Raw genomic sequence first — 13,640 nt, 5'->3', positions numbered from 1 at the left:
CGCCTAAGAGTACATCTGTCACCATCTTACAATACTGTGATTACAACTATTCCCCAATCCTCTGTGAATAGTACACAAGGCCATTGAAACTGTAGTTACTGGTCACACCCATATTTGCATATGAAACTGGTCGTTGGTTTCAGTCGTTATGCAGCTGTGTTGTTTATAAGGGGGGGGGTACCTGGTGGGGGTACCTGCAGTCAGTTCAGACTGAAGAGGTCACTTAGATGAGTGATGAAACGTGTCTGTCAATAAACGTTGTATCCAGATGAACTGATTCAACCTTCTTTGATGGTCTTAGCAAGTCCTTACAAAACCAGGGGCAGAGGAAAAACCGAATCAGACAGAACTGAAGGGGCTTTGGCTCCCAAGAGGATTCAGCTTTGAACCCCCCCCCCCCCGTGTGTTTTCAGCTGCACCGATTGATGGAATAAAAGGCTTCCACCTGTCATAGTCTTGGCAGATCTCCCCTACGGCCACTAGGGCCTTCAGGTACTCGTTGGGCTGGTAAGGGTGGATGTAGTGGAGGGAACAGCTGTTCCTCGGGTCCCCATTGGACGCTGTGAAGTCTATCGCCACCTGGGACGGACACACACACACACACACACACACACACACACACACACACACACACACACACACACACACACACACACGAGTGGGCATGAGCGAGCACGCACCGAGGACTTTCGACAATGTAAATATTGTGGCTATACCCGCGGCGCACAAACACTTACGGTGAACTGGATCTGACAGCCTCCCATGATGTAGTCCAGGAAGGAATACATTTTAATAATCTGTCGGGCAGAAACAACACAAGTTTGACTCTGAAATAAATGCAGAACACCGACCCTCTCTGACAGGATGGCAGGAAGGGAACTTGTCGGAGGTCTCTGTAATAGATGTGCGCTGATGTACTGGCGAGAAGTGAAGGCAGTGAAGGAAAAGCTTGCTGGGGGACCGAGACACGATCGAGACCGTGGTCGTGTTTCTTTACCTTACAGTGGTTGAGGATGACAACGCCGGAGTTTCTGTAGTTCTTCTTCTTTACCTGGTATTTCGGGTTGATACACTCCCACTGGAGCTGGGTGCACATCAAGACACGCACGCACACACACATGCACACACACACACACACACACACACACACACCCAAGCAAAAACACATGCATACACTTAAGGCACAAATCAGCATATTACAGCTCTAAAAAGTGTTTTCGGGGTGTCCGGGTGGCGTAGAGGTCTATTCCATTGCCTACCAACATGGGGCTCGCTGGTTCGAATCCCCATGTTACCTCCGGCTTGGTCGCGCGTCCCTACAGACATAATTGGCCATGTCTGCAGGTGGGAAGCCGGATGTGGGTGTGTCCTGGTCACTGCACTAGCGCCTTCTCTGGTCAGTCGGGGCGCCTGTTCGGGGGGGGGGACTGGGGGGAATACGGTGACCTTCCCACGTGCAACGTTCCCCTGGTGAAACTCCTCACTGTCAGGTGAAAAGAAGCGGCTAGCGACTCCACATGTATCGGAGGAGGCATGTGGTAGTCTGCAGCCCCCCCCCCCCCCCGATCGGCAGAGGGGGTGGAGCAGCGACCAGGACGGCTCAGAAGAGTTGGGTAAATGGCCGGATACAATTGGGGAGAAAAAAGGGGGGGGGGATTCCATAAAAATAAAATGTGTTTTCGATGAGTGTGTGTGTGTGTGTGTGTGTGTGTGTGTGTGTACCTGTTTGCCCTCCTGTTCTGTCTTCATCTCTTTAAATGTTGTCTGAAACTCGCCAATGAAGTCATGTTTTCCATTCGAGTCCCAGTCCCATACAGTGCACTGCAACACACACACACACACACACACACACACACACACACAAACAAATATCAGAGGGCATGTTCCCAGTTAGATTTCTATTGCAACATTACACATGCACCCCCCCCCACACACACACACACAAACAAATATCAGAGGGCATGTTCCCAGTTAGATTTCTATTGCAACATTACACATGCACCCCCCCCCCACACACACACACGTTCGCGCACACAGACAAACCTCAGCCCCTCTAGGCTGGACACATGCATGTGCAGGTGCACAGGGAAATGCCATGCTGAATGATTTATAAGTACGTGTTGGTGGGAGGGCAGCGGAGTGGTGAAATATTAATCCGAAGATAATGGGAGGAACTCGGCTGTCGCCACTGCCGTGTAAGTGGGCGTCTGTGGGCGTACTTGCGCGTGTGCCTGTGTGAGCGAGTGTGTGCGCGACCGCAAAGGCGTTATAATACCTCTCAAAGGAGACGCAAGGCAAGATAAATGGCCTTCATCACTACTGGGAAAGCCAGGGCCACTGGGCCCAGGTTTAGCACCCTGGAAACAGTCCTGCAACCTTTAATAGTGACAAAGTGGCCAGGTGGCTCTTCGGGTTCCAATCAATTGAAATCGATGAATTTAATCAATAGACACAAAAAGGATGTCACCCGCATATATACATACGCACCACCAGCCCGCGCCCCCGAAATGTTCCTCCCTCACACCCCAGACAAGGGTATGATGATTATAAATGAGGCTTTTATTTTGCGGAGCCCCGCGACCTTTTTATCCTATGAGTTGACCATAATGAGTACTGGTCAGAACCCACCGAATGATGTCTGACTGAGGACAAGGACTAGCGGTAATCCCCTAATTTCCCGTCTCCAACCTCAAGGTTCACGTAACCTTGCCTACAACTGGAGTGCGCACGCGCGAGTGCCTTTGTAGCCCGTCTTCTGCTGGGAGCTGTGTGCGACCAAGTAATGGAAAAATGAAGAGCTATTGGATGAATACTAACGGACCTGTGGGGGAGAGAGAGAGAGAGAGAGAGAGAGAGAGAGAGAGAGAGAGAGAGAGAGAGAGAGAGAGAGAGAGAGAGAGAGAGGATCGAGTGGGGGGGGCAGACAGACGGGGAGGAAAAACAGCAACAGAGTTAGTGAAATGAACACAGGGGGGGCGGGGCGACAGGCGGGTGCTGCGGGGAGGGGTTATACATTTATGCATTGGTCAGTTAGGAGGCTGCTGGACACCGCGCGCCAGCCTGAATAGAAATCTCTGCCCTGCCATTTCTCACTATAGCGCCGATGCTTCAAACAGGTAGCCCTGGAAACCGAAGCCCACAGCGCTCGTGTGTAGGTGGAACTTCGTGTTTGTCCGTGTGTGTGCGTGTATGTGTGTGTGTGTGTATGTGTGTGTGCGTGTGTGTGTGTGTGTGTGTGTGTGTGTGTGTGTGTGTGTGTGTGTGTGTGTGTATAAAAAGCCCTTTCCCCCGCTGTCAGGAACCATGCGGAGTTAAGACGCTTCTGAATATTTAATGAAGAGTTCATGTTTATTCATCGCAAGAATAACTCTTCTGAGACACTGTGTGGTCATGGCTTTAACACACACACACACACACACACACACGCACACACACACACAGACACGCACACACACACAGAGCTCTATTCTGGTAAGTAAAGGTGAGAGTTTACATCCACCGCTGAGCTCCTTCACACCTGTCTGGCCTCTTATATAAGGCAGCGGCATCAGAAGACACGGCGCACAACCCGGTCTGGACACGTGGCTCCGGGCCTGCTGGGAGGCCCCGGAGTGGGAGCCGTTTTGTTCTTTTGTTCGCACCAGCTCGGTTAGCTTAAGCCATGGCGAGCTGGGACGGCGAGGACGTGTTATACGCTGTGCTTGAAGCCGCAATCCCGTAGATTTGCATGAAAAAAGCGTCTCCCTTGTGTCCCCGGCGCGTTTAGAAGCACACGCCGCGTTTGAGCTACACAGCCGCGGCCCGCCTCGTCTCAGCCGTTGCTTTTGGTCGGACTCCGAGAACGTCGTTTGCTTTTTATTACTTGCGGATGAGAAAACCAGCCAGTGCAACATCGCTTTTAATTCCTTTTCAGGCTTTTTCGCTCGTCTCCGTTTCGAATACAGATACACGCTGCTGACTGGTGGCGAGGTACATCCTGTTTCTAGGAGTCATGTTGTCAAGTTCATGTTGCAGCGCTCCATGGCAGTGCACGCCAATATGGACTGGATCTTTATGACAATATCCAGCCATTCGCCGAACCGCTTATCCTGCTCTCGGGGTCGCGGGGATGCTGGAGCCTATCCCAGCAGTCATTGGGCGGCAGGCGGGGAGACACCCTGGGCAGGCCGCCAGGCCATCACAGCCCCCCCCCCCCACACACACACACACAGACACACACACATTCACACCTAGGGACAATTTAGTACGGCCGATTCACCTGACCTACATGTCTTTGGACTGTGGGAGGAAACCGGAGCCCTCAGAGGAAACCCAAGCAGACACGGGGAGAACATGCAAACTCCACACACAGGATGAACCGGGACGACCCCAAAGGTTGGACTACCCCGGGGCTCGAACCCAGGACCTTCTTGCTGTGAGGCGACCGCGCCGCCCATTTTGACAATAGATATGACAATAGATAAACCATAAATAACCAAATAATAAATGCTCTTGTAGTTGCTCATTTTCCGTGTCAGGCAAGACTTTCTTCAGGAGATTCCTGGTGCAAAGCGTTTCCCGTTTTCACCAAAGCAACCAAATGCAGAAGGCATCTTTTTTTTCTTTTCTTTGGGGGACTGACATAACAACACTGGTGTCTGTATAATACCAAATTGATCTCTGGGATTTATTTATTTTTTATTTTTTTATTTTCCCCCTTTTTTCTCCCCATTGGTATCCGGGAAATTACCCCACTCTTCCGAGCCGTCCCGGACTCTGCTCCACCACTTCTGCCAAGCCAGGCAGGGCCGCAGACTACCACATGCCTCCTCCGATACATGTGGAGTCTTCACCCGCTTCTTTTCACCTGACAGTGAGGAGTTTCGCCAGGGGGACATAGCACATGGGAAGATCACGCAATTCCCCCCAGTTCCCCCTCCCCCCCGAACATGCGCCCCGACCAGAGGAGGTGCTAGTGCAGTGACCAGGGCACATACCCACATTCGGCTTCCCACCCGCAGACACGGCCAATTTTGTCTGTAAGGATGCCCGACCAAGCTGGAGGTAACACGGGGGATTCGAACCGGCGATCCCCATGTTGGTAGGCAACAGAATAGACCGCCACGCTACCCAGATACCCCTGATCTCTGGGATTTAAGTGGTGAAACATCAATGCAACTGGTGGCATCACCATCGGTGTCAGTAAAACACTGTATAATGTTAGACTGTAGCTTTGCGTCTGTTCTGAGGTGGAGCAAGTGTTTGTTATGGTCTCTTGGGATTGGCTTTATAGTTGGCAGACATCAGTGTATGCAAGTTTGTGTTAAACAGGAAAGAATACTCCTGCACTTCAACAGCTTGTGTCAGATAAGGTCTGTTCACGTTGTGGTATGCTGCTAAGGTTGACCCATAAGTTACGTTGCAGACTTATATACACTTGTGAGCAGCTGGCAGTTATGTCAGGTTATGTCAGGATTTTACTAAATTCACTAACATAAGAAGGTATCCTGATGGGCACTGGGCACTTCTGTCTTCACTGGCATTATTAACGTAGTGTTTTGCCAACTTTGTGCCATGTTTCACTTAAATTATATAGCGAGTGCGCCCTGACCAACGGTCAAGGAGGAAAGGTGGAGCTTTCCAGGCATGTCACAGCTGTTAATGATTAATACCGGCAGCCATACCAGCATGTACCCTGGCCCTGCCAAATGACGGAAGCTAAGCAGGTACGGACTTGGCTAGTACTTGGATGGGAGACCTCCCGGGAAAATTTGAGTTGGTGCTGGGAGTGGTGTTGGTGGGCCAGTAGGAGGCAGTCATCCCTCTGGTCCTAATAAAAACAACAAATATCAAAAATCCTACTGCAAGGCGTCTGGGTAGCGTAGTGGTTTATTCCGTTGCCTACCAGCACGGGGATCGCCAGTTCGAATCTTCGTGTTACGTCCGGCTTAGTCGGGCATCCCTACAGACACAATTGGCCGTGTTTGTGGGTGGGAAGCCGGATGTATGTGTCCTGGTCGCTGCACTAGCGCCTCCTCTGGTCGGTCGGGGAGCCTGTTCAGGGGGGAGGGGTAACTGGGGGGAATTGCGTGATCCTCCCACGCGCTACATCCCCCTGGTGAAACTCCTCACTGTCAGGTGAAAAGAAGCGCCTGGCGACTCCACATGCTTCGGAGGAGGCATATGGTAGTCTGCAGCCCTCCCCGGATTGGCAGAGGGGGTGGAGCAGCGACTGGGATGGCTTGGAAGAGTGGGGTAATTGGCCGGGTACTATTGGGGAGGGAAAAAAGGGGGGGGATCCCAATGCCCCAGTGCAGTGATGGCGACACTGTGCTGTAGGAGATGCCATCCTTCAGATGAGACGTTAAACTGAGGTCGTGACTCACTGTGGTCATTAAAGATCCCATGGCGCTTATTGCAGGGAGTAGGGGGTTCCCCGGTGTCCTGGCAAAATTCCCAACCTGGCCGTCTCCATCTGGCCACCTAGTCATTACCCCCATATAATTGTCTCAATGATTCCTCCCTCTCCACCTCAAGCTGATGTGTGGTGAGAGTTCTGGCGCAAAATGGCTGCTGTGCATCACCCAGGTGGGTGCTACACATCGGTGGTGGTTGAAGTGAGTTACCCCCTTCAATGGGAAGCGCTTTGGGTGCCTAGAAAAGCGCTATATAATGATTATTATTATTATTATTATTATTATGTATGAGCTGTTTCATGCTAAATAGTGAAAAAGCTGGTCTATCTATGCACATAATGCAGTGTCCAGGTTGTGTTAGACTGTATTGTTAAGTTAGCTTACAGTTAGGCATGTGCTGTGGCAGGCATGTCGTGCAGTTTGTTTTGAGGTCCCTTTGGCGTTACGGTCTCACCTTTAGCTCTCGCTCATGGTCCCCGCTGCAGAGGGTGTTCAGGGAAACCTTGAAGGATTTCCACACAGGGCTCAGGTTGTTCATCACTGTCTATGTTTGCACACACATATGGACACACACACAGATCACACACAGAGTTACACAGATCTACAAAAGTCAACTACATATCTGTGTGTGAGTGTGTGTGTAGTTGCCATACTTCAGTTCTGTGCACCAGTGACCCAGTCCCATCATCATTTATTCTGAAGATCTCCAGGAAAGGGTCTGACTTGCTGAAGAAATCCTTCAAGAAATCAAGAAAACACACGCAAGCCACTGCCTCAGAGCGTGCCTTAATCACCGTACATCAGTCATACACAGACAGAATTAGAATTTAAACCCCCTTCTCCTCCTTTCTTTCTTGCTGCATCCAGCCGCCTCTGTTCTATCCTCTCTAATTTATCTGCCCCTCCCTTGCCCTCCTCTGTCTTTCTCCTTGGCACAACTTCGGTCATTCAACCGAGTCTGTGAGTGTGCATGTGCGCTTCCATGTGGATGCTGAAAATTAATATAATTATCAGTGTGTCAGGGTGGGGTGGGTAAGTGTGTGTGTGTGGGTGTGTGTGTATGTGCGCTGCTGGGGGAAAAGGAGCCTGATTAGCCCACCTATCTCAACGAGCTTCCTCTAATGCATATTTGCAGTTTTCTGTTTGTGTGTGTGTGTGTGTTTTATTAGGTCACTGCATCACCCAATCCTCCACCCCGCTACTCATGGCCACTTTTTCCACACTCGTTCACACGACACACAAACAACACAGATGCCCACGTACACACACGTAAACCACCCAGCATGCACACACAACTTTTCCCCTCCTTGTCAGTCCTCTCGTCACATATCGCCTTCTCTCAGAGGGCACACACTAATTCCTAATCTTTTTGAAAATGCACACACACACACTCATACACACGCACATGCACAAACACAAACCTTGTCGTCTAGTTTTCGAGCACTGAAGGAGAGTTCTACATAATCATCATTACCAGACAGTTCCTCTGCTGTTACCTTTAGAGAGACAGAGAGAAAGAGAGGGCAGGAGAGAGAGAAGGAGAAAAAAGTGGAACAGAGAGAGGAAGAAAGGATGGAAAAATTAGATGGAGATGAGGAATTAAGCACTTTGAATAGTCACATCATCAGCTTAAAGGAATAGAAAATGTAACATAAACGCATGCATGGGTGTGTAGCTTGTCATATTGAAAGCCCGTAAGAAAGGTTTTAGGCATGTTTGACCATATATGTGTAAACTGTGAGCGTATTTGTATGGCCCTTGTAATGCCACTAGGAGGCGCCATGCAGTCTTGCTGGAAGAGCGATGCGTGCCCTATCATAGACTCAGTGCTGAGAAACTACCGGTGTCACAGCTCAGTCGAGAAGGGGTAAAACGTGTAAGATGACATCAGCTTCCACAGACAAGATGGAGGGAAGAGGCTGTGAAGGCAGCGAGTGTGAATTAGACTGACTCTACCTTTAGCGCAGGGAAATAGTGTAAAATTCCAAGTGCTTCAAGTCTTAAGGCTCATTTATGCTGCCTTTACGTACGAAAATAAATACGTCCATTTCAAACGATGTCACTGTCACTGCCCACTTAAACTTCCATGCGTCCTTTACGTTGGCATGGATGTTAAGCAAGCCATCCGCTAGAGGGCAGCTCAGAGTCAAGCCTTTCTGACAACAGCAAACATGGCGATGGTGGAGGAGGTCGTTATAATGTAACTGTGCCTTATTGTCCCTGTGCCCGAGCGACGTAACGTGTTTAAAATTTCTCACCCACCGGCGCAACCTCTCCCCAAGGGAGTTCCGCCATTTTAAAAAAAATGTATTCGCCATGTCTCGCTATGGCGACAGGCATGGGTGCAAGTCCATGAATACTGGGATGCCATCCGGGTTAATGGTTGTGTCAGGAAGGGCATCCGATGTAAAAAATTTGCCAAATCATTATGTGGATTGACAAGACCGCCCTCTGTGTTGTGCCCTCACAGGGCACCGAGGGAAACTATCAAATCCTCTATGGCGACCCCTGGGAAACAGGGAACAAGCCGAAAGAAGAAGATACGCCATATCTCGCTGGTCTCGCTTGAACTATTGGCTACACTGCCCCCACAATTTCTGGTGGTACTGCTCCGTTTTGTCCGTATCCGTAACCTTTCAGAAAATGTGCGCAAATACGGACGGAATCAAGCAGAGTACAGAGAGATGGCTCCGCCTGTATCTTAATGATTCTCTGGCCTCTGGTTCTTTTCCAGACAGTTTTAAGCATGCCATTTTTCAACCGTTGCTGAAGAAACCTAATTTAGATCTCCTGTCCCTAAGAGACCAAGCCCCAACTTGTCTTTTCTATCTAAGATTCTGGAGAGAGTAATTACTTCCGAATTGATTTCTTTTATGAACACTAATAGGGTTTTCAGCAGTTTCCAGTCTGGTTTTAGAGCACTTCATAGTACATAGACAGCTCTACTTAGGTCACTAATGACCTACTGCTGACTACAGACAGAGGTGACTGCTTGATTTTAGTTCTGTTAGACTAATTGCTGCCTTTGACACAGTCGATCACAACATCCTCTTACATTACTTAGAGACTTGGGTTGGCATCAAGGGCTCAGCTCTTAGTTTCTTACACTCTTACCTACAGAACTTTCCTGTTGTTCTGGTAGACTTGAGTTGGCATCAAGGGCTCAGCTCTTAGTTTCTTACACTCTTACCAACAGAACTTTCCTGTTGTTCTGGATAACTACCTCCTCGATGGCTCCGTTGAGTTGTGGTGTCTCTCAAGGCTCAGTTCTTGGCCCCCTTCTCTTTTCTAAATGCATGCTGCCCCCTGGCCAGCTCATTCAAAATCACAATGTACTATACCATTTGTATGCTGACGCTCAGTTATACATGCCACTAAAACCCACAGATCCTAGCACCCTGGCAGATCTCACAACTTGCCTCTCTGACATTAAATTCTGGATGTCCGAAAAGTTTCTCAAATTTAATGATGATAAGTCTGAGGTCATTCTGTTCGGTCTCAAAAATTTCATCAGTCCTTTTGTTACTAATCTTGGTGGTCCATCAGGTAGTCTTAAGCAGGCTGCTAGGAATCTTGGAATAATATTCGATGCTCACCTCAGTTTTGATAATCAAATCAAACATGTTGTTCAGTCATGCTTTCTCCAGGTCAAGCTAATCTCCAAAATTAGGTCATTTTTATCAATTGCCAATGTGCAAAAAAGTCGTACGTGCTTTTATCTATTCTCGGCTTGACTGTTGTAATGCACTTTATTCTGCTATCAGTAAGGGCTCCCTCCGCCATCTGACGTTGGTACAAAATGCTACTGCTTGGCTCATTACCGGGACAAAGAGATGACCATATCACTCCTGTGCTTGCCTCCCTACACTGGCTCCCTGTTATATTTTTAATTGATTGTCAAATTGCTCACTTTTAAGGCTTTAAATGGTCTTGCTCCTACATACATTTCTGATTTAATGACCTGGTATACACCCTCTTGACCAGTAAGATCTGCAGATGGAGCCCTGCTGGTTACTTCCAGGTCTCGGTTTGTCACAAAGGGTGATCGGGCTTTTGCTGTTAGAGCCTCCACACTATGGACCTCTCTTCCTGTTGAACTAAGACAAACCAAGTCTCAATCTTCTTCTGAATCTCGTCTTAAAACTTTTCTTTTTATGAAAACTTTTACAAATGTTTGATATTTGTTTTTATTTATACTGTTTTTATTTTTACTCTTACTTATTTGGTCTTACTCTTATTTTTGCCTTGCCTGGTTTATTTCTTTGTAAATCACTTTGTACCATTGTTTTATAAAAGTGCTATATGAATACTTATTATTATTATTGTTATTGTTATTATTATCCGTATACGTATTTAACGTTGAGCATTAATGAGGCCTCATTACTCTCCGTGTGCTCAGCTGCCGTGACGTCAGAGCGTTTATGCAAGCGAGCCAGGGATTTCTCCGGGTGGTCAAAAAAATGTTCAAAGGCAGCGTCCATAAAATTGCAGATGAGGAAGGAATTCTGCTTAACGAATGGCCTTCAGAGATGGACATCTTAGCTGCATGAGCTCTTTATTTCCAGTCATTTGTGTGAACCATTCCTTTATCTCGTAATCTATCTTCGTAAGTGTATTTTCCCTTTAATTAGCTCCATCCAGAGTATTATGTAAGAGTGTGTGTGTGTGTGTGTGTGTGTGCGCGCGCGCGTGTGCACAGATATGGGTGCATGTGCACGTGTCAATGAGTGCATGTGTGTTCGTGGGCATGTAAGTACTTGCATTGTACCTATCTATGCATGCAAACGCATGCATTTGAGTGTTGTGCTTTGTGTTGGCTGTGCAATGTCCTTATGAGCATGTGTATCTTCCCAAGTGTGTTTTTTTTTAATGTGTGCATGTTCACATAGTGGTGACAGGCGGGTTCGGGGAATGGATGTTATACCGTAATGGAAGACTTGCCGGCAGTGTTCCCCTGCTTGAGTAGAGCTTTGGTCAGTTTCCTCTGGGAGACAATCTGGAACACAGAACACACACACACACACACACACACACACACACACACACACACACACACACACACACACACACACACACACACACACACACACAGACACACACACACACACGCACACACACACCTTATTAAAATCAACTTACATGAAATGATAAACAGCTGTATGACATAACGATGTGCACCCACTCTCATTTTCTTTCTTCCTCTTTCAGTTGGACTGGCTTTTCAACCTCCTATCAGTTGGTGAGGCTATGCGTCTGGCACTTGGAACTGGAACACCCGTTGGAATTGCTCTAATGCCGGATGGGGCGGGGGACCAGAGCTTTGCATCCAGATTGCATTGGCCACTGTGCCTCGCTAAAGAAAATATTGGCAGCAGATGCTGGCAGCGTGCCATGCAATTTCTGCACAACTCCGTGGCCCGCGCCTCTTATCAAGTCGAAAATCCTCCTCTTCCATTTCACTTGTCTCGAGTCTCCCGACTATCAAAGTCCGACAGACCAGTCCGGTCTTTATCCACCTATCTGAAAATGACCTAAAAATAATTCCCGTCAGAGTCCCCTCCCCGGGGGTACTGGACCTTTTAAAATCACTTCCTCCCAGCCTCCAAAAGATCTCCCCCTCACAACCAGGAGTTCTGACTCAGCTCGGCGTTCACCAGCACTTAAACGCCGCAAACCCGCCACCATTGTTACTGAGCGGCCTAGAGCTTATTTCAACGCCAATATTTTGAAGTTTGTCCTCCCTTCTCCCATTTGTCCTTGGACAGTCTTGAATGTTTTCAAGCCTGCGCTACAGCTATGAACCACATTAAGCATCCATCAAAGTGATACGAAATTTTAAAAAAAATGAAACGCATTCCTCAGAAGCAGCTCATCTGTTTCATCCGACCATTTCTCAGCACTGTCAAGGTGAAGTCACCCTCATATAATTGGCATCTGCCATAAAGGATGGCTGAGAGAGACGCTCGACTGATTGTACTCAACGCTACACTTGTAATGTGTTGCTCTGCACTGTAGATATAGCTTCAGTAGATAGATAGATAGATAGATAGATAGATAGATAGATAGATAGATAGATAGATAGATAGATAGATAGATAGATAGATAGATAGATAGATAGATAGGTAAACAATAGCTAGACAGACAGACAGACAGATAGATAGATAGAGAGAGAGAGAGAGAGAGAGAGAGAGAGAGAGAGAGAGAGAGAGAGAGAGAGAGAGATAGATAGATAGATAGATAGATATACATAGAGATAGATAGATATACATAGAGATAGATAGATATACATAGAGATAGATAGATAGATAGATAGATAGATAGATAGATAGATAGATAGATAGATAGATAGATAGATAGATAGATAGATAGATAGATAGATAGATAGATAGATAGATAGATAGATAGATCGGACGGACGGACGGACGGACGGACGGACGGACAGACAGACAGACAGACAGACAGACAGACAGATAGATAGATATTTCTTAATGAGAATATGGTTAAATTCTCAGTTCCTTATTCTCCTTTTTGCAATCATAAATCTCCTCTCCAAGGGCTTAAAAGCTTTCATCGCCCATTTTCTATGGAAATTATATATCTTTTTTATATTATTATTATTATTATTTTCTCCACCTTTTTCTCCCTAATTGTATCCTGCCAATTACCCCACTCTTCCGTCCGAGCTGTCCCAGTCACTACTCCACCCTCTCTGCCGATCCGACAAGGGCTGCAGACTACCACATGTCTCCAGCCGCTTCTTTTCACCTGACAGTGAGGAGTTTCACCAGGGGGACGTAGTGCTAGAAGGCTCACACTATTCTCCCCAGTTACCCCTCCCCCTTTAACAGGCACCCCGACTGACCAGAGGAGGCGCTGGTTCAGCGACCAGGATACATCCGGCTTCCCACCTGCATACACGGCCAATTGTGTCTGTATGGACGCCCGACCAAGCCGGAAGTAACACGGGGGTTCGAACAGGCAATCCCTGTGTTTGTAGGCAACGGACTAGACCACCACAATACCCAGACACCCCAGGAAATGCTACATCTTCACGACATATGATGACATGTATGGTACAAAGCTTGTAAATCACTCTAAGCAGTTGGACATAGTGCTGAAGGACCTGTTGACAGCTATAAACTGCTGCGTTTAGGGCACCAGATTAAACTGGGATTCCTCATGAAATGTAATAAGCTGTACCGTAACTGTAACTATGCTCTAGATTTTATTAGCTTGGCTAAAGGA

General features: G+C 47.7%; 1 protein-coding gene across 1 annotated transcript in view; it reads right to left on the bottom strand.

Moving 5' to 3' along the window:
* Positions 1 to 13,640, bottom strand: part of cpne4b (copine IVb) — a 38,476-nt gene that overhangs the window by 16,441 nt on the left and 8,395 nt on the right. Inside the window, exons 3-10 of the mRNA XM_056297822.1 lie at positions 11,320 to 11,391; positions 7,817 to 7,891; positions 7,049 to 7,132; positions 6,850 to 6,939; positions 1,723 to 1,821; positions 998 to 1,084; positions 738 to 797; positions 446 to 579 (exon numbers count right to left, since the gene is read on the bottom strand). Of these exons, the coding sequence (XP_056153797.1) occupies positions 446 to 579; positions 738 to 797; positions 998 to 1,084; positions 1,723 to 1,821; positions 6,850 to 6,939; positions 7,049 to 7,132; positions 7,817 to 7,891; positions 11,320 to 11,391 (701 nt within the window). The remainder of the gene's footprint in view (positions 1 to 445; positions 580 to 737; positions 798 to 997; positions 1,085 to 1,722; positions 1,822 to 6,849; positions 6,940 to 7,048; positions 7,133 to 7,816; positions 7,892 to 11,319; positions 11,392 to 13,640) is intronic.

This window comes from Lampris incognitus, chromosome 18 (assembly GCF_029633865.1).
Source record: "Lampris incognitus isolate fLamInc1 chromosome 18, fLamInc1.hap2, whole genome shotgun sequence".
In the NCBI taxonomy this organism is placed as follows: Eukaryota; Metazoa; Chordata; class Actinopteri; order Lampriformes; family Lampridae; genus Lampris; species Lampris incognitus.
Note: the sequence above shows the minus strand (reverse complement) of the source record. Positions and strands in the feature narration are given on the sequence as shown.